The sequence below is a fragment of the Lissotriton helveticus genome, chromosome 10 (genome assembly GCF_964261635.1).
Source record: "Lissotriton helveticus chromosome 10, aLisHel1.1, whole genome shotgun sequence".
Classification (NCBI taxonomy): Eukaryota; Metazoa; Chordata; class Amphibia; order Caudata; family Salamandridae; genus Lissotriton; species Lissotriton helveticus.
Window position 1 is genome coordinate 342,867,502 of NC_136071.1, and position 24,666 is coordinate 342,892,167.

At 46.9% G+C, this 24,666-nt stretch overlaps 1 protein-coding gene across 31 annotated transcripts in view; it reads left to right on the forward strand.

The window, feature by feature from the left end:
• Positions 1-19,330, forward strand: part of MAP4 (microtubule associated protein 4) — a 1,839,191-nt gene extending 1,819,861 nt beyond the window's left edge. For 29 of the 31 annotated variants that reach the window (XM_078662502.1, XM_078662520.1, XM_078662498.1 and 26 more), the window contains 2 exons: positions 16,561-16,726; positions 16,898-19,330. In XM_078662502.1, coding sequence (XP_078518628.1) covers positions 16,561-16,726; positions 16,898-16,905 — 174 coding nt within the window. In that variant the 3' untranslated portion in view covers positions 16,906-19,330. The remainder of the gene's footprint in view (positions 1-16,560; positions 16,727-16,897) is intronic. The other 2 variants (XM_078662501.1, XM_078662507.1) reach the window with 1 other exon arrangement.
• Positions 19,331-24,666: the final 5,336 nt, after the last annotated feature.

The following is a 24,666-nucleotide window of genomic DNA, read 5'->3' on the forward strand; positions in this document are numbered from 1 at the left end:
TTAACCTCCAGTGTTTTGTGGACAACCACACCTGTTCACCCATTTCGAGCTTGGACCCAACTCTCCTCTTCTTGTCAGCCTGATTTTTATAAGATTCGTTTGCCTTACTTAGATTCTGCAAAGCCTTCTCATAAGATTTTTTTAAGTTTCTCATCACACTGGTAATGGCGGGTACGTCCTTATCCTGACAGCCCATTATGATTTTAGGGTGCCTGCCTGTGTTCAAATAGAAGGGGGTATATCCCGTGGAATCATGTATCACATTATTGTAGGCAAACTCTGCTGTCCACAATAATTCTGCCCAGTCACCATCCTGTTCCAACAAATAGAGGTGCAAATACTGTTCCAATTCCTGGTTTAACCTCTCAGTTTGACCATCGGTTTCAGGATGATAACTGGTAGAATATCACGAGTCAATGCCTAAATTGCGCATGAAAGTTTTCCAAAATTTGGACCTGAATTGTGTGCCTCTGTCAGATATAATTACTTGAGGAACCCCATGAGCGCGAATCACATGCTGATTAAATGCTTGCACTAACTGGGATGCTGTGGGTACAGATTTAAAAGGAATGAAATGGCCCATTTTAGAAAATGAGTCCACCAACACCAATATTACTGTGTTGCCCTGACTGGATGGTAGATCAACAATTAAATCTAGGGACACAGTGTGCCACGGGTAGGGTGCATTAGGCAAAGGTTGTAGTAAACCCTGAGGAGCCTGTCGACTAGGCTTCCCCTTTATGCATAGTTCACAGGTCGAGACATACTGCCCCACTTGAGCCGCCATGCCAGGCCACCAAAACTGCCGCTTGATCAATTCAACAGTTTTCTTTACTCCTTTATGACCCGCTAACCGATCATCATGGCATCCCCTCATGGCTTTTTCTTGTATCTCTTTCGTTGGAAGATATAGTTTCCCCTCTTAATAAGGAAGACCATCGACGAGAGTTTTCTTGTCGTCTGAACCAACCCATTCACTGAGTTCATCTTTTGAACAAGTCTTTTGAATTTCTCTTGTAAATTCATCAAGATGAATGGCTCCAATGATTTTATTCAACGGAACTATTGGTTCATTTACAGGAGTTCTCCCTTTGCCACATGGATTTATTCGCGAGAGGGCATCAGCTTTCCCATTCTTAGCGCCTGGTTTGTACGTTATCACAAAATCAAATTCAGAGAAGTACAGGGACCACCTCAATTGTCGCGGGGTAAGTGTTTTTGCGGATTTCAAAAATTGTAAGTTGCGATGATCCGTGAACACCGTTACTGTATGCCTTGCTCCAAGCAAGTAATGTCGCCAATCTTGGAAGGCTTCCTTGACCGCTAGTAATTCTTTATTCGCAATGGAATAATTGAACTCGGTGTCTGACAATTTTCTAGATCGATAAGCAACAGGATGGAGTTGTCCGGTTAGTTTATCCCTTTGAGACAATATTCCTCCGGTGGCAAAATCCGACACATCGGTTTCTACCAAGAATGCCTGTTCCGGATCTGGGTGCATTAGGATAGGAGCGCTCGTGAAGGCCTTTTTAGATCTTGAAAAGCCTGTTCAGCCTCTGGAGACCAATTGAATTTCTTCCCTTTCTTTAACAGATGAGTGATTGGCGTGACTTTTGTGGAGAAATTAGGAATGAATCTCCGATAGAAATTGGCGAAGCCAACAAAGCTCTGTATTTCCATCACACTCCTGGGCGATGACCAGTCTTGAATTACTTGAACTTTGGAGTCATCCATCGCCACTCCTTCTGCCGACAGCACGAACCCAAGAAACTCCACCTTCTCCCCATGAAACGAACATTTTTCCAATTTTACATACAAAAGATTTTCAAGCAGCTTCTGCAGGATGGCCCTCACATGTTTAATATGATCCTCAATGCTGTTGGAAAAAATCAATATGTCGTCAATATAAACCACAGCCACACTATCCAAAAACTCTCGAAGGACATCATTAACCAAATTCTGAAAGGCTGCTAGGGCGTTGCTCAGACCATATGGCATTACTTGGTATTCAAATAGGCCATATTTGGTTCGTAAGGCCGTTTTCCACTCATTCCCTTCCGCAACCCTTACCAAATGATAGGCCCGCGCAAATCAAGCCTAGTATAGATTTTAGCTCCTTTGACTTGATCCAAAAGTGGGTTATAAGGGGCAACGGGTATCTATTTTTGACAGTGACTTGGTTCAGGGCTCTATAATCTAAGCACGTGCGAAGAGTACCATCCTTCTTCAGTCGAAAAAATAGAGGCGATGAAACTGGCGATTGTGACGGTCGAATAAACCCACACTTTGTATATTCCTCCAAATATTCTTTAAGATACAGGTTCTCAGCTTCCGTCAATGCATAGATACGACTGCAAGGTAAAATGCCACCAGGCTCCAGCTCTATATCTGAAAGAAACAGGTTAGTATTAGATTCCTTACCTTAGAATATCCCCAGGCGTCAGTCTGGATCCGGAAACTTTTGCGTAGCAGTACCCCTGCGCGTCGGTAGGCGTCGTCTGCAGGCGTCCCCTGCGGCTCCGCGTCGTCGGCGTCGTGCGCCGTGATGACGTCGCTGGAGTATATAGACGCCGCCTCCGCGCGCTGACGTCAGTTCTTCTTTTTTCCGCGCCAGTTAGCGCAGATCCGAAGAGCAGTACTCCGGTCTTTTGACCAAGTTTTTTGTTAACTGATTGATCTTTACGGTGCCGGTAGGATGCCCGGTTTCAAGAGTTGTGACGAGTGCGACCGCATGATGTCGGTCACCGACCACCATCGACTCTGCCTCCGGTGTCTGGGCGCGGACCACGACGTGGAGTCCTGCGTCGACTGTCGGGCCTTGACTGGAAAAGCTAGGCGGGAGCGGTCCCGCAAGCTTCTCGAACTCCGGTTGTCGGCCCCGCGTCGAGAGCGGTCCCGGTCCGGTCGGAGGTCGAGGGAGCGGTCGAGGGAGCGGTCGCGGAGCCGCCATGGGCGCTCCGGGAGTCGCCACCATTCCTCCGGCTCGTCAGGTAAGCACAAGAAGTCGGGGCGTCGCCATCGCACCCCCGACTCCCCCCGACGCCCGCGTGCTGCGGCCGGGGGCTCGGGTGACCCCACCCCCGCGGTCCCGCATGGGTCGCCGACGCCGTCTGCCCCACACCTGTCGGTCCCTGGGGAAGGCGCGTCGCGTGAGGAGATCGAGGCCTTCCTCATTGCTATGAGGGCGAGGTCTTCTCCGGCGGGGCCTTCGGCGCCTGCGGGCCCGTCGGTCCCGTCTGGGGGCCCGAGCGGTTCGGGTGCTCCTGCCCCGGCGCCGCCGGTGGCTCCGGCCCCGGCGCCGCTGGTTCCCTCTGGTTCGTCGCCGGCTGGTCTCCCGGCCTCTCCGGCGTCGGTTCCTGTGGGCCAGCCCATGGTACCGCCCCCGCGTGGTGCAGCGACTCCGCCGTCGGCTCCGGCCGGCGTCGGGTCCCCGGCACCGACGCCGCGCGGCGCCACCCCCCTTTCCTCCCCGACTCCGGACTCGGAGCCGGACCGGCGTCGGCCGACGCCGGACCCGACGCCGATGGGGCCTGTTGACCCCGATGTCTATATCGTCGACCCAGAATATGGGTATGACGAGGAGGAGTATGGAGAGGGTTGGGAGGGGTCTGAGGACCCTCTATCCCGTGCCTGCCAGTACGATGTGGACTGGGTAGGTGATCTGGGTGATGCCAGTGGCCTGGACGAGTCGCCCAACCCTGGGTTTGTCTCTCCGTCCCCTGTGGCGTCCGAGGCGGGTGCTGCCTATTCGGTGGTCCTGATGAGGGCTGCCAAGGCCTTACACCTTGAGCTCCCCGTCGCGAAGGTCAAACCGAATATCCTGACGGAAGTTTTTAAACCGCAGTCATGCCCCCAGGAGCCTCTGCTGCCGTTTAATGAGGCCCTGACGGATGTCCTTCTGGGCACCTGGTCCAGGCCCGCCTCTGGTGCGCCGGTTGACCGGAACGTTGCCAGGCGTCACCGTCCCTGCGCGGACGACCCTGCCTTCCTGTCCACCCATCCCTCCCCGGAGAGTCTGGTGATCCAGGCCTCCACTTCGCAGTCCGCATTTCCGTCGGCTCCGCCCGACCGGGAATCAAAGAGGTACGACCAATTCGGAAAGAAAGTGTTTTCCTCTTTGAGTGCTGGGCTGCGGTCTTGTAACACCGCGTGCCTCTTGGGCCGCTACACCCACTCCCTGTGGGATACGGTCGAGGAGTGTTTGCCGCAATGCCCCCAGGAAGTGCGGGACAAGCTCACCCGGGCCTTTGTTGAAGGCCGGGATGCGGCGCGGTACTCGATCCGTTGTGGTCTGGACACCACGGACTCACTGGGACGGGCCATGTCCACTACGGTGGCGATTCGTCGCCATGCCTGGCTGAGATCTGCCAACTTCTCACCAGACGTCCAAAATACGCTTATGGACATGCCATTTGATGGCAGTCGCCTATTTGGTGACAAAGCGGACCACGCGCTGGAGCGCTTCAAGGACTCCAGGGTCACGGCCAAGTCCTTGGGTCTCTCGACCCAGACCCAGCGCCAGCAGACGGGTTCGTTTCGGCCCTTTCGTGGCCAAGGGAGAGGAGGTCCCACACGTGCTGCCAGCCACGCGGCGCAGAGCGCTCCCCAGCGCGGTGGCGCCCGTGGTTTCCGCCGTGGTGGCGGTAGAGGCCAGCGTCGTGGTCAGTCCACGCCTCCCTCCGCTGCGGCATCCAAGCCTTCCTAGTCCGAGCTTTCGGGCTCACGTGACGCCAGTGGGTGGCAGGGTTCGCCATCACCACTCCCGCTGGCGCGCGATAACATCGGACAGGTGGGTGCTGCAGCTTGTCCGAAGGGGCTATGCCCTCCCCTTCGAGTCCACTCCTCCAGCCATGCCACCGCAGAACCACCGTGTGTCGGGGGACCACTTGACACTTCTGCAGGAGGAAGTTACGGCCCTCTTGGCCAAGGGGGCCATCGAGCGCGTTCCTGGGCCAGAAGTAGGGTGTGGTTGCTACTCCCACTACTTTCTGGTACCCAAGAAGGACAAGGGAGGCCTGCGTCCTATCTTGGATCTACGGAACGTCAACGGCTTCCTCCGGAAGGAGAAGTTCAAGATGTTGACTTTGGCTCAGGTCTTGGCTGCTCTAGACCCACAAGACTGGATGGTAGCGTTGGACTTGCAGGATGCGTACTTTCACATCCCCGTCCTGCCGGCCCACCGGCGTTACCTGCGGTTCACGGTAGGCCACGAGCATTTTCAGTTTATCGTGCTCCCATTCGGCCTTACCAGCGCCCCACGGGTGTTCACGAAAGTGATGGCGGTGGTCGCAGCTCATCTGCGCCGGTTAGGGGTTTCAGTCTTCCCCTACCTCGACGACTGGCTGTTGAAGGCGGGCTCGCCCCAGACAGTCGTCCACCACCTTCAGATGACGGCAGACCTCCTGCACGAGTTGGGGTTTTCCATCAATGTGCCGAAATCACACCTGTGTCCCTCTCAAAAGCTCCTTTTCATCGGAGCGGTTCTCGACTCGGCGCAGTTTCGGGTTTATCCCCCGGAACGGCGGGTCCGGGATATTCAGGCTCTGATTCCCATCTTTCAGCCGTTATCCCGGGTTTCGGTCAGGTTGACGCTGCGGCTTCTGGGGCTGATGGCCTCCTGCATCCTTCTGGTGCATCACGCCAGATGGCGGATGCGGGCTCTGCAGTGGGACCTGAAGTTTCAGTGGGCCCAGCATCAGGGCAACCTATCCGACCATGTCCTGATCTCGGAGGGCACTGCGAGACAGTTGCAGTGGTGGCTTACAGACCGCGATTGGGTCAGGGGCAGATCCCTCTCCCTTCCCCAGCCGGAGCACGTGGTTGTGACGGACGCGTCCCTCCAAGGCTGGGGTGGCCACTTGGGAGAGGCGGAGATCAGAGGCCTCTGGTCTCCGGCGGAGTCCCGGCTCCATATCAACATGTTGGAGCTGCGGGCGATTCGCCTGGCACTGAAGGCATTCCTCCCCTTTGTCAACGGGAGTGTAGTGCAGGTGTTCACGGACAACACCACCGCCATGTGGTACTGCAACAAACAGGGCGGTGTGGGGTCGTGGACCCTTTGCCAAGAGGCTCTGCGCCTCTGGCAATGGCTGGAACGTCAGGGCGTGACTCTGACGGTTCAACACCTGGCAGGTTCTCTGAACGCCAGGGCGGACGAACTCAGCCGTCGGTGCTCGGTGGATCACGAATGGCGTCTGAACTCGGATGTGGCGAGAGGCCTCTTTCAGCAATGGGGAGAGCCTTGGTTAGATCTATTCGCCACAGAAGAGAACGCGCAATGTACTCAGCATGACAGTCGGTCCCTCGATCCGCCTGCCCCTTCAGGAGGACCTTCTGTCGCAGCAGCAGGGGACGGTCCTCCACCCGAACCTGTCCAGTCTCCACCTCCATGCGTGGAGATTGAGCGGCGACAGTTGAGGCCATTTGACTTGCCTCCTGAAGTCTGTGATGTCATTCTGGCAGCCAGGCGTCCCTCCACAAAGTCGGTATACGCCTGCCGGTGGAACAGATTTGTGGCATGGTGCACAGCAAAGGCTGTGGATCCCCTTTCTGCCCCTCTATCTGAGGTTCTCCTCTTCCTCCTTTCCCTTGCCCAGCAGGGCTCTGCTCTGGGCACTATCAAGGGCTATCTTTCTGCCCTTTCCGCCTTCTTGAGGCTACCTGATCAGCCATCTTTGTTCAAGTCCCCTATTGTGTTAAGATTCTTAAAGGGCATCACGCACATGTATCCTCCAGCTCCGTTCGTGATGCCTCAGTGGGACTTGAACCTGGTTTTGACTTTCCTGATGTGCGCTCCCTTTGAGCCCCTTCATTCCTGTCCTCTCCGTCTTCTCACCTTAAAGACGGCCTTCCTGGTAGCCATCACCTCTGCCAGGAGAGTGAGTGAGCTCCAGGCTCTTTCTGTTCAACCTCCTTTCTTGTCTGTTCATCCTGATAAGGTGGTTCTTCGGACCAGACCTTCTTTCCTGCCCAAGGTAGTCTCTGCTTTTCACATTGGGCAGTCCATCACCTTGCCCTCCTTCTTCCCGCCTCCGCATCCTTCAAAGGATGAAGAGCGGCTCCATCGTCTGGACCCAAAACGTGCGCTTTCATTCTATATGGATCGCACACGCCAGTTCCGGGTGGATGACCAACTGTTTGTTGGCTACGTGGGTGAGAAGAAGGGAAGGGCGGTACAGAAACGGACCATCTCTCGGTGGGTCGTCCTGTGCATCAAAGCATGCTACTCTTTGGCTCGGAGGGAGCCTCCTGTTGGGCTGAGGGCCCATTCCACTCGGGCCACGGCGGCTACTACTGCCCTGGGCCGGGGAGTCCCTTTGCAGGACATTTGCCAGGCGGCCACGTGGGCCTCGCTGCACACCTTTGCGAGGCACTACTGCCTGGACAGTCAAGTCCGGAGGGATGGCTTCTTTGGCCGTTCGGTCCTCCAGGACTTTCTGGTGTAGGTTGTATTGGTTCGCAGACCCACCACCGGGGTTGGTATTGCTGGGGTATCTATTCTAAGGTAAGGAATCTAATACTAACCTGTTTCTTTCAGATGAACAAGTTACTTACCTTCGGTAACGATATATCTGTAAGAAACAGTAGTTAGTATTAGATTCCTTACCGCCCCGCCCATCCTCCCCGTTCTGCGAACTGATACCTAGGGTTAGGGACATCCCTTTCAGGGCCCTAGTTTCAAATGGCACCAGTGTTGGTTCTCACATGGCTCTGCGTGTTCTGGCGCGGAAAAGCTGTGTGCAAAGAACTGACGTCAGCGCGCGGAGGCGGCGTCTATATACTCCAGCGACGTCATCACGGCGCACGACGCCGACGACGCGGAGCCGCAGGGGACGCCTGCAGACGACGCCTACCGACGCGCAGGGGTACTGCTACGCAAAAGTTTCCGGATCCAGACTGACGCCTGGGGATATTCTAAGGTAAGGAATCTAATACTAACTACTGTTTCTTACAGATATATCGTTACCGAAGGTAAGTAACTTGTTCTTTACAGTCGTAATCCCTGTGTGGGGGAAGTCTTTCAGCATTCTTTTTATCAAACACGCTAGCTAAATCCTGATATTCTCTTGGTATTTCCTGTGTGTCGACAACACAGATGCGAGCCGGAAGTTGAGCAAGTTCCGTAGCAGGTGATCCTTCACACTTTGGTTTAATTCTGGAAAAGCAATTTCTCTGGCAATGTTCTGAGTTCATTTCTACAGTTCTTCTCTCCCAGTCAATAGTAGGATTATGGGCTGTTAACCATGGCAATCCCAGTATAAATTGGAACTGGGGGTGTCTATGAGGTTGAATCTAATAAACTCTCGATGACCCTGTAGACCTTCAAATTCCAATGTTTCGGTTTCTTCAACTATTGGTCCTGAAGTTAAGTTCGTGCCATCAACCGCTTTAACTACTTCAAGGTGTTTCTTTTTTACGGCCTTAATTACTATTTCTTGGGCATACTTCTGATCACAAAAATTACCGGTAGCTCCAGAATCGATCATAACTGAAACTTTTTATTTCTTGTAGTCCAAATTTCACGGAGAACGACACTGTGAGATGAGGGGCCGACGACTGCAAGGTATTGATCAGTTGTTGATGCTCTTGAGTTGACTCTTCAGAACATCCCACCAGGGCAACTCTGTTTACTGATGGGATTTGTCTTTTAACCCTTGGTTGTCTTTGGGTTTCTTGGGACATTCTTTTACGAAGTGTCCCGACGTACCACAATACAAACATAGATGATTAGATCGCCGCTTCTCTTTCTCTTCTTTAGAAAGTGGGCCTCTGATGGAACCAATTTGCATAGGTTCATCTCCTGAATTAGAATCAGGCTTGCTGTTTTCCGATTTGATACGATCAAGACGGGGTATGAAAGGTCTAAATTCCTTCTTTTTTTCTGATTTTCTTTCGAAGAGACGATGTTCAATCTGGAGAACTAAGTCAATCAATTCAGAAATTTCTTGAGGACGCTTGGGAATTTGAGCTAGTGCATCTTTTAGTTCATCTTTGAGGCCACGATAAAATATTGCTGAACGTTTACTATCGGGCCAGTCGGTTTCTACAATTAACTTATTGAATTGTGCAATGTAGGCGACAAGTTCTCGATTGCCTTGTTTAAGATCTAGTAGCTCGTTGTCCATTGCTTGATTAGCGGATCTCCTGTCAAAAATTCTTAAAAATTCTTTCTTAAGCAGGTCAAAATTGTATAAGGCAGCGTCATTACGGGAGACCAATGGCATGGACCAGGCTGCGGCATCGCCGCTCAAGTAAGACAACATAAATGCAACCTTGACTTGATCTTCCTTGAATATCACTGATCTGCAGAGGAAATGTAGGGAGCATTTAGTGAGAAATATTTGGGCCTTATGAGGATCCCCGCTAAATCGCTCTGGGTTAGCTAAAGGAACTATTGGGGCCACTGAATATATCACTTGGGTAGCTACTTCTGTGGCCGAACTCTGAGGGGGATTTAGCCCTGGTAGAGGAGTGGTTCCAGCTAGAAGTTCCTCCATCTTTTGTCAGATTTGACGAGTTTCCTGTTAGGATCTTTTTACCTCTTCTCTAAGGACTCTATTTTCCTCTGCCGTATGTGTGAGTTGGTTCTGTAACCCTTCTAAAATTCCGGCCAAAGATTTTAAATCTAAGCCCTCTGCCATGTCGACTCGGGTGGATTACGCTGACACTTCAATCTGTCAGGAAGTCCTGAGACATCCACAGGAGCCGACGATGGTCCCAACGCCCCTCCGCCTCAACTGCCACCAGTAGGTAACTAGCAGTGACTTTTAAAGCAGGGGGGAAAGGGGAAGTGGAAGAAAAAAGAGAGACAGCCTCAGGTTGGTTAGCTTGGGTCTTCTCGATAGACTCCTTCACTGGCGTTCTTAATGACTACACCTGCAAAAGAGCATTTCATATATTCACAATATCACTATACTGTAAATCTAGTATGAATACACCGCGGATAACTCTTACCCAGTGAACCTAGACTATTGCCTCTCTCCCTGAAGATTGATATTTTTGTTTCTTAGACAGCTCCTGCACAGACAACACAATTAGAATACTGTTCTTCAATAGCTATGACCTTTTTATCCTAGTTTGTATTATCTCAATTACGTGGTGTCAAGAAAAGTCCAATGGTAACTCACTCCAGATAAACACAGGAAAAGAAGGAACGCGAAATGCACTCCTAATTATATTTTACCCTATCTATTTGTAAACTAAATTGTGGTTAAGTAGATAGTTACTTCACTATCTATGGAAAGAACTTGTAGCATTTCAGAATTCAGAAACTCCAAGACGATTTCAAGTGAGGCTTCAATTTTGACTCAAAATAACAATTTCAAAACATGAAGAATCTCAAACAGTACATTGTTGCTTGTCAAGAAATCCCGCGTTGCGCATGCGTTTATTTCTGCCTCACCAAAGTATCGCTGACTGGATTTCCACCGAAGAAATCAGCACTCACAGGAGACGCGCTGTTACTCCGGAGGGTTTTCAGTTGAAGTGCGCAGTTCTTCAGACGAACGTGCGCTTCGCTACTGCTGCTGTCCGCGCGCCCTGAAAGACTAGACCGGCCACTCCATTCCGATCGCGTCCTTCCCTTAACGCCATCTGTGGCTGCTCGGACTCCCAGAGTGGATAAACATTGTTTCAAAAACAATGTAGTCACTCAGTGATGCCTTTTCCAATGTGGATATTGAGAAGTAGCTTTCACCCGCTGCTTTGTACTGTCCCTTCTTGACAGTGAGCAGGGTTACGGCTGATTTGCATATAGCTCGATCCAAACTGGAATGGCATGGCGAGCAAAAAAGCGATGGCTATAGCCCAGATCCATGACTGGGGGTTAATATTTGATTTGTTCTGGATTCTGTCCATCATCTGTTTTTTGCATTCCTTCCGTACAGGGCACGATCGTGTAGATCTCAAATTATAACGCCACAACCATGCATTAATTGGCTTGAGAGAAAGCGGTTTGCCTCGGTGTAAGAAAGCAAATCTGTCTTAGTGTGGGACCTTAGAGCAGAGAAAGACACTTAGTCTCCAGCTTGGCAGAGAAGCATAATGTGATGGCAAAAGTCAGTCACATTAATATGATCTTCTTCCTCATACCTGAATTGCATCAGGTGGTGCTGTGTTTGTTCTGTAAATGGGGCTTCCCTCAATATCTATTTGCAAGAACAAGAAATGCTAACTTTTTTTTAGACTGTCTCTCTGCAAGTCTTACTGCGAGAATTCATAATTGGTCATTGGTTTCCACTCGTTTATGCCTACTCAGGGCCCCCTGATGCAATCAGTCGTGAGAAAATTCAATTTGCAAGTTCATAATTCTTGAGTGGTGCTTTTCATTGTCCAAGTTGTGCTAAATATTGGTGTAGATAAACATACACACTTCTGTTTTTAAGAAGATGCCCTTACTACTTCTCCTCTATTCACTGCAGGTTTTCGAAAATAACTTTCCTTCTTTACCCTTCATTTTACCTTTAGGAGTCCCTACATTGGTGACTTTGTTCACTCAGGCTTTTTATAACAACTGCCTTTTTGACTCCTCGCCCTTACACTAATGGATGATTATCTTCCTTCAAAGTAGACCCCATATTTGTAGTTGTATTCACTGACACTATCATTTGGAATTAAACCTTCCTTGCCTAAGGTTGTGTTTCACTTTCACTGGATTCACAATGTTCGCCACTCTCCTTTCTTAAAGGATTGAGGAGAGATTTTACAAGCTGAACCTAAAAGGGTTGCTTAGTCTCTGCACCTCATTATAAGTTGTTCTCTCCATTGTATGACATTTTCCATGTCAGTTCAGATCTTATTTATTTTGACAATTTATAAAGCGCGCAAATACTCAAGGGTGTCTCAGCACTATGGACTGTAAGGATAGCGGGAAGGCTTTATATTGATCGAAAAGCCAAGTTTTCACTTGTTTCCTAAAAGATAATAGTGTTGGACTGGTCTTAATTTGTAAGGGGAGCAGGTTCCAAAGTTTAGCCGTTGCCACTACAACTCTTCTGTCGCCCCAGTTAACTTTGTTCTGGGAACGATAAGAAGGTTGGCAGCTGCGGAGCGTAAAGCTCTGCTGGGCGCATATGCTTGAAAAGCTGTTTTCAGATATTCAGGCCCTGTACCATGAACTGCTTTATGAGCAATGCATAGCGCCTTAAATTTCGTTCTGCTTTATATGGGCTGCCTATGGAGTTGGCGCCTAACACTGGAAATTGGCTTAAACTTTGGAGTACCTGACAATATCCTCGCAGCTGCGTTCTGTATCCGTTGCAGCCTATTCAGCACATTTTCTTGTGCATTAATTAGCAGGCCGTTGCAACAATCAACTCTTGACATAACTAGAGCACTAATGAGTTTTTCCAGCACTCATCGGGAGATAGAGTAGCAATTTTTTTTATCTTCCTTAGAACATAAAAGGACAAAGAAGCCACCACATTGACATGCTGTTTAAAAGTGAGGCTCTCCTCAAACATGTCACCTAAGTTTCTGGCCTTCTTAAAAGGAGTAGGGAGTAATCCCAATTCCTCTGGCCACCATGTCGGAGACCATCCCGCAGTTAGGTTGCCGAAAACCATTACCTCGGTCTTGTCCGAATTTAATTTAAGGCTATTGTTTGCCATCCATAAGCTGATGGCCAGCATGCCATCCCATCATGAAAGCCAGCCAACACTGTCTCCCCTTCTTTATGCACCGCTAGCACAAGTTGTGTGTCGTCAGCATAGGACGGGAGAGTCATTCCAAAAGTCTTGATTACAAGTGCTAAGTCCGTCACATATATATTAAACAGGGTCAGGCTCAGCGACGATACCTGCGGAACACCAGATGGAAGAGCAGAGACTGATGAGTTATGATTGCCCATGCTGACTGACTGAGTCTGTTCGGAGAGAAAAGAGGACAGAAGAGCCTTGGCCTTTCTTCCGACACCTAAGGCTGAGACACGGTTGATCAAGGTGACATGATCAACCGTGTCAAAAGCTGCTGATAAATCCAGAAGCACCAGGACTCCGGCACCTCCTCTGTCTAGCACCATTCTGATTTCATCCGATGCTTTGATAAGAGCAGTCTCCATCCCATGTCCTTTCCTAAAGCAAAATTGGGTGTCATTTAGCAGTTTATTCTCTTCTATAAACTGCGTAAACTGGGTACTCATAATTTTTTTCAAAGATCTTCGCTGGAAAAGGTAAACGTGCGATTGGATTGGTCTTTAGTTTTTAGGTTCTCCTGGGTCAAGATTACTTTTCTATAGCAATGGTTGAATAATGGCCTTTTCCATATTGAAGGATAGGTGCCTGAGCAAAACATAGCATTGCAGATGCTCATTAAATTAGTGCCTATCAGGTCCGAAATCGTTTTTAAGACTGACGGGGGGCATGGGTCAGACGGGGATCCTGATTTGACTGTCCAATCAGATCAATGACCAGTTCCACCGACACTAGTCTGAATTCCATGAAACTGGGGGACTCTCCAATCATGTTATTGTCATCTAACTGGTTCAAATCCTCTATAGGTGTTTACAAATTTGAATAGATATGGCCCACCTTGTCTTGGAAAAAACTGGCTAATGAATCACAAAGTGATTGGGAGGCTTCTTTGATAGTATTGACCACTGGCCCTGGCAGGGTGGAAACTACATGAAACAGTTTTTTAGTGGAATTTTGTGTTGTTTCTATTGTTCTGGTGTAGTAGTTGCTTTTTTCTATATTTATAAGACGTTTATACTTTGACAGGGCTGCTTTATAGTGTGTTTTCTCCAAGTCGCTGTATTCGTCGCCAGCGTCTTACCTGATTCCTGCAGTGTTGTTTCTCTAATTTAAGCGCCTCGGTAAACCATGGCGCTGAAGGAGTCCTCCCGTTTTTGGAAACTGCCTTGTAGGGTACCAATTTGCTAAATGCATTTTGGAGCCATTCCGTATAATTAGTTGCGGCTAATTCCGGGTCTAGCACAACCTCTGCTTGAGAATCTACTAAATTTTGTCTAAGATGGATTTGATTGATGCTACTCCAGGCTCTTAATTGTTTAGAGGGAATGGGATTGGTCTGCATAGAGACGGGCTGTAATATCCTGATGTCAAATAGTACGGCACAGTGGTCCAACTATGTCAGAGGGAGAACCATCCTTATTGAAATGTGAACACTATTTGTTAACAGACCATCTAATGTGTGCCCGGCTAGGTGGATGGAAGTTTTCACTTTTTGAGAAAATCCTAAGGCCGCTAAATAGGAGATGAGAGCTGCCGAGTCTCTGTCTAGGAGAGCTTCCAAATGGAAGTTGAAATCCCCCAAAATTGTGAAATTGGATTCAGTTGCAACAGAATCCAATAAATTGCTTCTTACTGACGGGAAGTTTCCCCCAGGGCCTGGTGGACGATATAATAGGATTCCTTTGAGAGACTGATGTTTAAAGAGTAATATATTAAAAGTAAGTGCCTCACAGGCCTTAGTGGTAATCACCTCTGTCCTGGCTGAAAACTCATCTCGATGGATGATTGCCAATCCCCCTCCTTTCTTCAAAGTTCTATCACATCTGTGCGTAGAATAACCATCAGGAGTGGCAATACAGAAATCTAGGCCAGCTGAGGAATCAGCCCATGTTTATGTAATGAATAGTAAATCAAGATCATAATTATCCAACAAATCTGCAATCTTATATTTAAGAATATGAGAGCGTGCATTGATCAGAGCAGAGTGAGTACCTTCCTTAAAGCTGTAGTAGCATTCTGTAAATGTATGTATGGGTATGCTTTATTCTCTTTCACAGAGGACTGTAGCTATTTGCGACAATCTCCAATTTTAAACTAGCAAAACATCCATTTGGAGATTCCAGGGTACCAGAAGGGGCTGCATGTATTTCCCTTTCATGTACCGGCACAGGCCAGACTCCGAATGAGTGACCTGCAACTAACCTTTCAATTTACTAAGAAGGTGAGGTCTGAGTCCAAAGAGCAACAAGGTTATACAGTTTTGCATTCAGCCCTGTCTTGGTCAGCACTGAGTGTAGACTTTCTCAATACCTCCATTTGGACACCCTCTTCGAAGTTAAAGGCGACGTAGACTTCTTAAACCTTACCAAACTTCACAGTATCTGGTCACTGACAAATTTGTTTCAGCACACCAACCTTTGGAAGCTGAAGGAATATTTTCAAATCGGAAATCTGTCAGTCAGTATCTTCAGGTTTAGGAAGTTCTTGTGTACACAGTTCGCTCCACAGCTAAATTACCTTTTTTGTCTGGTGGCCTGCCATTTGAAAGTTCTCTAAACATCACTTTCTCATCTTCAAACAGTGCTCATTCTATCCACAAGCAACTTTTTGTGCAAACACATTTGTGTGTGAAGTGTTCTCTGATATTCTTCATTGATTGTACTCGAGAGCTCATTCATATTCCCAACTTATGCGTTTGCTTCAGTTGAAGTGCCCTCAACAAGCCAGTTACACGTACTACTGTTGCCTATTTGCATTGTGTATGAATTACTCTAGAAACTCTTTTTGGAAGTGCAAGTTCTCTTTATCTAACCTAACCATTGTAAACAGTCCGTTGAAGCCTGAACTCGGTGTAACCTGCCATCTCAATCCTTTTTTTATGCTTGTTAATCTCATCCAAAGATTTGTGAATGTCGATGAAGCACTTTATAGAGTAATGAAACCTTGTTTGCCATACTCGCTTGTGTACTTTTATTCACTTTGCCACCATCGAGAGTCGGACAGCTTCAAGTGAAAGGTTATCTCTACAACAGACCAACTGTCAAGTACAACCAGTGTTGAATAGAAGAGATATTAGTTTAGTCCATATCCTCTTAGATTTGTGAAGCTTTTTATGCCAGTGTGACCGCAAGCTTGCTCAAGGTTCACAAGAATTGATTGGGTGTGCTATGGAAAGTTGATAAATATTCGAGATCCCATTCGGTCAGTCAGTCAAAATTATGTTTATTTAGACCATATTCTTTAAACAATGCTAAAATTATTTGCATTTAAAAACATTCTACAACACCATTTATACAAAATTCACAAGATCCCATTCAAAGCTTAGACAACAAACTGTATTATGGCAACCAATCCTTCCGATATTTGGTAACGTTTTGCTTAATACAGTGAAATCCTCTAATGGAGAAAATGAAAAATCTTGGCTATCAGGTTTGGAATTTGGACTGATTTTGAAAGATTAATTTTTCCCTTCTTCCTGTTGGGAATTTTGATTTCCTGGGACAGAGACACGTTCATTTACTAAGTCTTTGAACCAAACAAGCTGCTGTTCTTCCTTGCCCTTTAGGAGTCCAAGAAATTCTTAAAAGTTTAACTAATCTAAATTTCCAACAAAAACATTCACACACAATTTGTAAGGAGCAAGGTTTTGTTCTAGATTATGATGTGTTATTGAAACTCTCAGTAATAACTCTGTGATCTGGAGCTTGGCAATGCATTTTGTGGTTTGGGGGAACAGTTGTCAAAGTTTCCTTGATATTAGCTACCGTGTGTATGGTTTATTTGTGTGCGTTTTGTTGTGTCCTGAATGTTTTCAGTCCATTTCATGGCCATCTCATCCCCATCCTATTGACACCTCATTGTCTCATTATAGAGTGAGGGGAACGAGAACGCAGGTGACATGGCTCAGACTCCTCAGAATGGAGATCTGAGTACGCCCCAGGCCCTGGCAGGCCCTGAAACGCACCAGAACGAAGTACCCGCAGAGGGTAGTGACCAAAGGGAAACTCAGAACTTCGACAATCAGATACAAGAAACAAGTAAGTGATAGTGTCACTCAATCATGCCCCCATCCATCCCTGAGGCACTGTAAAGTGTGTCCTCTGAGAAAATCCTCCAGTGAGCAAAGAGTTTGTTCCATCTTTGTCATTTATTTTATTTCATTGTTTTTGCACCTGTGTTAATGAATTAAAATCACTTTTATTTTCCAGGCATCTAATGATGACTTTGTGGTGTCGTCTTCCGCCCCCACTCTTCCTTCACCGTTTTCCGTCTCTCCATTTGCCAAACATCCCCTTCATTCCCTTTGATCCACCGGCCACCTCTTTCTTCTTTCTACAGATTGAATCGCACAAGCTCATGTTCCGTGAAAACGCCAAGGCCCGGACGGACCACGGAGCGGTCATCGTGTACCAGTCACCCAACCTTTCCAGCGGCACTTCCCCGTGGCGTAGCACATCCGCCAGCGAGAGCCTCAGCTCTGATGTCGCCTCACCTCTGCAGCCGCCTCCGGCTCCTCTCCTAGACGTTGCTACTCCTGCTTTTCCTCTGCCAGGCTTGTGACTCTCTCCTCTTAGCCACTCCCTCTGCTTGTAGCAATTTTCCAACTTAGCCCCTCTAATTCCGGTATTTATTTTAAGGGAGTAGGCTCTCGTTCTGACTTGCGGGGAAAGGTTTTTAGCATAGTTAGCAGTTTTTCTTCCCCTCCTCTGTGGCGAACTATAGACTTTTGAAGGGGATCTCTAGTATTTATGAGGCTCAGAGTCTGGCATCTGTTGTGCTCCTTCATATGTAGTTAAATTACTCTTTGGAGTGTTGCAGCTCCAAAAGTCATGCTGAAAGCCATACAGATATCTGTAGTATTCATGGGCAGAGCAAAAACAGCATTCAAGGACCCAGTTTGTTAGAGAGCATGGTAGGAAAATCCCATTGGTGACTTAGTCTGTTAAAATGAGACTTAATGTCTGCCTTTGCTACAAATTCGATGAGTTAGAATCATACCTGGATTACTGGGGCTGAGCTGTAATCTTTTCTTGTTTTTTTTTATTTATCTCCTTGCTGCTTAAGTTTCTGGAATTATTTAATAAATAAATATATGTATTGCCCTCACACACACACACACCCACACAAACACTGTGTAGACTGTTTTACCGCTAGACATTAGACTTTTCATTGTGATGAAGTGTTGACAAATGGATTCTTGTGCTTATGAACCGTGCAAAGTTTTTTTCCATCCCTCATTTCCCTAGCAATAGAACTTAAAAAAAAAACTTTATCTGCTGCTGCAGTGCTGGCTTCCTATCGACATATCGAGCTGTTGTAACTGTGTTCATTTTTACTTTTAAACGTCATGACAAGATGGTGTGCTTTCGTGGGATGAAGCCATGTATTTTAGTGAAGGTTTCGAGTATGTGTTCTGGGACAGGGCTCTTACCAACAGCAGAAACATCAATAAGCATTGGCCAGTAACTGAGTCTAACAAAGGGGGCCGAGTTAAAGCACTTTGGATTTTAAAATGATTTATACATCAATGGCTGTGCAAGCACTATTGGTATGTCTTAGCATAGACATGAGAAGGCTTTGGTCAACTCCTCCAGTCCCCTGGGTTATCAGTCTGCGTTACTCATGTTCTTTGGACTGACACACTTTGTGGCTTCTTAAGATGAGTTACCGGCAATGCAGACAGTTGTTCCTGAGGCATAAGGCTACTGGTATTTCTGGTGGCAAATCAGTGGACACATGGTGTTTAAAGAAATCTTGATGGTGAAGTTGATTTAAGCAGAAAACTCCAGTCACATCACACTAGGAGACCCTTTATAGAGAGTCAATTCTCTGACATGCCCTCCTCCCTTTGCCATTAGATGGTGGATATAAATGGTTTCCTTTAAATATGGTGGTGCCTCAGTTCAGAGGCACACTTAAATGATTGATCCATTCACATTGTTGTACCAAAATGTCAATTTTATTCGACCTGCCAACATGCTCTCTCTTTGAGATTTTATTTAATACACTCTTTTATTTGGAGAGGACCTTGCTAATGCAGTCGTTTGACATCCAGTGTGCATTGATTGGAGTTTTTTTTATGTGGAATGGTGTTTTGGGTTGGGTAATCCAGTTGGTAAGCAGTGGGGTAGAGCGTAGACGATGTGAACCTCAGCAGTATGTGTTTTTGAGGTCGCAGATTAGGAAGACTTGCAAATAAAATCTAGTCACAGCTTTGATACGGAGTTAAGTTCTGTACTATCGTGGTTTGGACATCTAACATACTGTATGTGTTGTGGATGACACTAAAAAGAATGGAATGTAAATACAATTAAAATGTTGTTCTTGGCTATTCAGAAACTGTAATTTAAAGTCAACACCACTTTTAAAACTGGGGATCAAAATTAAGGGAAGTTGGAGGTTTACGCTGTTTGGTGAAAACTTTTCAGCCTGTAGGAAGCTCTGGAGCCGGGAAGCAGGAGGGAGGTGAAGACCCAGCCTCTCCTGGTTTAGAAAAGATTTTTCTTGGAAACGACGACAATGACACAGTATCCCAGAATCTGTATTTACACACACAATTCTTATTGCACTTGTATTTTTTATATAAAAAATGTTTGCATGATTTCTAATAAAATGACATTAAAATGTAACATGAAATTTCATTTACGTCTCCTCCTAATCTCAAAGTGCTTTTTCCTTGAGTCACTAATTGGGTAACTTTTGCAGATTTGCTCATTGAACAAGGGTATTTGTTCTATTTCATTCTTGACCGATGTCCTGCTATCCATGTCCTTTTCCTGAGTCATTCTTTATAGGTTTATTTAGCAGTCATCTATACTGAGCATGCAACATGTGATAAGAAGGCTGCCCCTGCTCCCACCCCTCCCATCTCCCCCTTACCTGTTTTCCACTACCATTTCATTGTTTAAATCACCATCTGTGCCACTCCCCCAATTATGTCTTGACAACTTTACCTTTCTTGACCCGATTTCAGTGACCAATCAAGATGGCTTCTTTGCATTTTTTTTTTTTTTTTAGTTTGGTTAGATGTTCTTTTGTTATACATTTTTACAAGATGGTATATTTTGCCGAAGGATGCGAAATATTTTACTTTTTTCGACCAGAGATAGCATACTGTAAATATTTTTGGAAGAAGAAAGGATAAGAGAAAATATGAAATTAGCAAAGTCAGCTATTGGCGTGTTTGAGGTCGAGAACTTGGGAACAGAATTGCTGAACATTCAGCTTCTTGAATCAGAATTGCGGAGAAACAGAACAAATGTGTTCAACCTCCCTTCTGAGCGGAAACCTCAACAGTCTTGTGCTCGTGTGGACCATACAGGCACTTCTAATGCTATATGCACTTTAATAAGCTGCTTGGTCTTGGGAAGCGGCCGATAGCAGGGCCTACTTATCTTCCTTCTTTATGTTCCTATCCGTGTCAGTCCCGCACAGCTTACAGATGGTTCTCGTGTTTGTTACTCCATATGTAATCTGTTCCTCTTACCTGTCTAAACTGGTATGTTTATGAAGTCATAGTCGCAGTGACTCTACATCAAAATGTTTAAAAATAAAAAAGATTCATAGAAGGGTTGCAAAATATTTCCGCGAAGATACTGTAGAGTCTCTTCGTAAATGTTAAGTGACAAGAAAGGAGCCTTATTTAAGGCTTTCTACTTCTGGTTGCAGAGTGAAGACGCCAGTTCAGAGAAATGCATTGCTTGAAGTGCCACGAAACGAGGGTGGTATTCTGCATAACTGTGGGAAGGGGGGCACCTTTTCGGAATTTTCCTTGAATGGTAAAGGGAAAAATAAATGTCTTTGGTCCTCTGAAGGCATCGACATGTTTATGACGTGGTCTGTGCTGCTCATTTCCTTAGTATTGGGAAATCTTTTTCGGTTTATGATACCTGTGGTTTAATGTTGCAGTTCTAGTAAAGCCAGTCTGTTGCGTTTTTGGTGCATTATTTGATAACTCGCACCAGGAGTTATGTGAATGCTCTTGGAATTAGACCGATTTAGAAGCTCGCAGCAGCACATTACAGGCAGAGTTCTAAAGTGCTTTAAAATTAGAAATCGATAAAGTGAAGCTCTCGGCTGTTTTCCTTTAAGTAAATCCAGAAATCCATAAAGTCATGCTTTGAGAATTTTTTTGTTGTTATTTAAACCCGTAAAGTCAACCTATCAGAAATTCATGCAAACAATAGAATCGAAAACCTGAAAAGCTACATTTTATTCTTTCCATATTTTCGGATTAACAAAGTCGTCTTGCTTTCTACCTGGATGATTGTTCAGAGGCAAGATTGTTTGGGAAATTACCCAAAATACTGTGTTTATGTCCGTTTCACCTTTATTTCCCCCTTAATTTGTCTGGTGAGTGGTGCAGGCTGTATTGACTGCATCATTTTTGCGAACAGCAGTGTCCTTAACTTTCATAGCAGTTAGGATGATAAAGCTGATATTTACCAGGATGATATCTACAATCGATCCGATGGGCTTCCAAGAATATCGTCCACGGTAGTCAGGAAAGTCATGCATACTTGGCTCTTTGATGTGTTCTGCAAAATAATGTTTAAGTTCTGAAACTTTTCAGCTACTAGAGGCACCAGACACAACTGCTTATCGACCGTTTGTATTCACAAATGAATGTCAGATTCATCATCTGATTGTTCCTTAAATTAAAATGAATCCTCCATAAAAATATCTTTATCACAGCACTATGGAATATCCTGAACAGAGCAGGAATTTCGCTTGTACTGCATTTCTGATAGAGACCTCTAGCTGCAGAGTCTTCCCCTTTTGAATATTCCCTAGGCGTCAGACTGGATCTGGAATCTTTTCAGTAGTACCTTGGCATGATGGAAGTTGGCGCTGTGCGACTCCGCTCAGGCTGCATTCCGCTCCGGAAATTCCATAAATAACATATAGATAGATACCCACTCCAGAGCATTGATGTCAGTCCCTTTCGCGCCTCCTGACATGGATCCGGAGCTTTTCCTCATCTCTCAGTGCCTCTCTACCTCGATATTGTCTACTAAATTCTACAGCATGCAAGGGATGTCTCCCCCTAAAACGGCAGGTTTTAAGCCCCGCAAAGACTATAACAAGCAAATGTCTGACAGATCCCAGCAGGTGTGCATGTGGTGTTTGAGGTTGAGCTACAACTCCAAGGCCTGCAGTGACTGCGCCTCGATGGAGCCGAAGGCCATCCAGGAAAGAGAGGTGCTTCTTTATGTTGCCAAGCATAAGAAGACTTTTCACTGGGACCACTCTAAATCACGGTCCAAATCCAAGATTTAGTCCCGTTCCTGCTCCAAGAGTTGGCGAGGCCGGTCTTTGTCTTAATCCACATAATCTGGTAAATCTAAAAGGAATCAATAGAAATCAAAGCAGGACTCTGCTTCCTTTTGCCATTCGCAATCACTTGAACAGGCATAGGGTGGTGCCATGAATCTAGTTCATGCCTCTAGAGTCAGCCGACTTCAAAGCCGATTCCACAATGGGTTCCGGCACAACCTGAGTTTCACGGGCCATCTGCCACCCTGCAACAAATCAAAGAGTTCCTGCAGCCATATACGCTGCCTCCGGGCCTTGAGAATTTGAGGCCAATACCAAATCCATCAACGCTGTACGAGGAGCCTCCAATAGTTGTCTGACTCAGACTGCGCTGGTCCAACCTAGCCCAACCCAGCATCCAACAGCAGTTGAGGCACAGTTACCTCCACTTACTTCACCTCCTTTACAAGGACAACGGCACACTTTACATTCTCTGTTTGATAAGGATCCAGGCAATGACAATATTGCAGGTGATGAGTTCGCTCAGTCCTTTCACAAATCCAATTGGTATGGCAACTTGTAGAAGGCTACTGGTCTCGAAACCTCATCTGAATCGGGCCTCCTCTGACTGCCTGGATCTGCCATAGAGGAATCCACTTCCTATGTCATGGTAATTATGTAGGGCAGCTGAAGACCTTGACTTCCATCTTGAAGGTCAAGACTAATCTATTGACAGAAGTTCTTCACCTGGGACAAACCTATTTTGAGCCTCTCCTGGCATTTGACCACGCTTTAACAGGCACCTTATTAGGTGCATAGGCCAAATCTTGTTCTGACTCAACCATATACCGCCAGATTGTACCACACCATTGCCCTGCCCGGGTAATCCCGCTTTCCTATCTCCCCCTCCTTTGAGAGGTTGTTGGTGCAAGTGTCCACAAGTAATTCCAACTACTCTCCCAAACAGTCTAAATGTGTTGAAACCTTTGTCAAGTGAGTATTTTCTTCTCCCAACTTCGTGCTCAGGTCTGTGAAAAACAGCTGCCTGCTGGGGTGTTATTCCCACACCCTTTGAAATCCGTTGGCTCAAGTCATTCGAGGTGTCCTCTAAGATCTCCGACCTGCCCTTGCCCAAACCATGCAGGATGGTCAAGATGCTGCTAAGTAAATGATTCATTGTGACTTGGACACCATCGATTCTAGTGGGCAGGCCACTGGCGCCAGTGTTGCCATTTGGTGCCATGCCTGAATGCGGTCCACCATTTTTTCGATGTTTCATTGTCCCTCGTGGACATTCCATTAAATGGCTCTCTACTGTTTGAGGACTAGGCAGATTCTGCTCTTGAGCCCTTCAAGGAGAGCAGTGCTACATCATGCTCCTTGTACCCATCTGCCGTACCTTGCCAGCCGCATTAATCCTATCGTTCTTTTCATGGTTTCGGCATAGGTACCCCATACCACCAGCCAATCCAACCCTAGCATGGTGCCCAGCAAGTTTGTGGTCGCGGCCGTGGTGCCCACAGCCCCTGTGGCCAAGGTCAACAGGCCACCCAGTCTGCTCCCATAGCACCACCCTCAAAACCCCTTTAGCATGCCCTCAGTTAAACATAGCCACCCGGTGGGAGGCAGGATCTGATGATTCTTGTCAGGTTGGCAGGCCTTCTCATCAGACAGGTGCATCCTGCCATCTGTTCGAGATGGTTATGCCTTCCCTTCATTTCCACACCACCTTACCTTTCAACAGTTTCTCTACAGTGACTGACTTAAGACCATCTTTCTATTTAGCCAAATTAGCTATTGAGTGGGTGACTGTGTCACAAGTAGGATGTGGCTGCTATTCCTGGGGCCTAAAAATGACAGAGCCCTTCAGCGTATTTTAGACCTGCGCCTTCTGAGTGCCTTCCTCCAGAAGGAAACATTTTAAATGCTCACATTGGCTCAGGTCTTGCCTGGCTTAGACCCTGGAGACTGGATGGGTTGCTTTGGATCTGCAGCATGCCTATTTCTATATACCCATCCTGCTCGCCCACCAACATTACCTGCAGTTTATGGGGCAGTAGGAGCTTTTTCAGTTTGTTGTGCTCCCATTTGGTCTAACTAGTGTCCTTCGGTGGTTCATGAAAGTGATGGTAAAAGCAGATCTTCATAGGTCAGCGGTGGAAGTCTTCTACTTTAGCAACTAACTGTTGGGATCATCCCAGGCAGTCGTCAGTCACCTCCAGACTATAGCAAACTGTGGTCATCTTTGAGGTTCACTATCAACGTGCCAAAGTCACATCTGAATCCTTCCCAGAATCTCCCCTTCATTGGAGCCATTCTGGACACGGTTTAGGTTTGTGTCCAGGACATTGAGGCTATGGTCCCAATCTTTTATCCTCTGTTTGATTTCAGTGAGGTAGACTACGAGGCTGACTCTGACACTGCTGAGACTGATCACCTCCTGCATCCTGCTGTTTGAGCACACTAGGTGGCATATGTCGGCTCTGCAGTGCGAACTAAAGTCTCAGTAGAGCCAACATCAAAGAGACCTCTTAGATTATATTCGGATTTTGCAGGAGACGGCAAATCATTTGCAGTGGTAGTTGCCGGACTGCGATTGGGTCAGTGGCAGACCCTTCTCCCTTCCTCATCCAGATTTGACAGTAGTGATTGGTGCGTCTCTTCTGGGCTGGGGTGATCACCTGGGAGAGGTGGAAATCAGAGGCCTCTGGTCTCCAGCAGA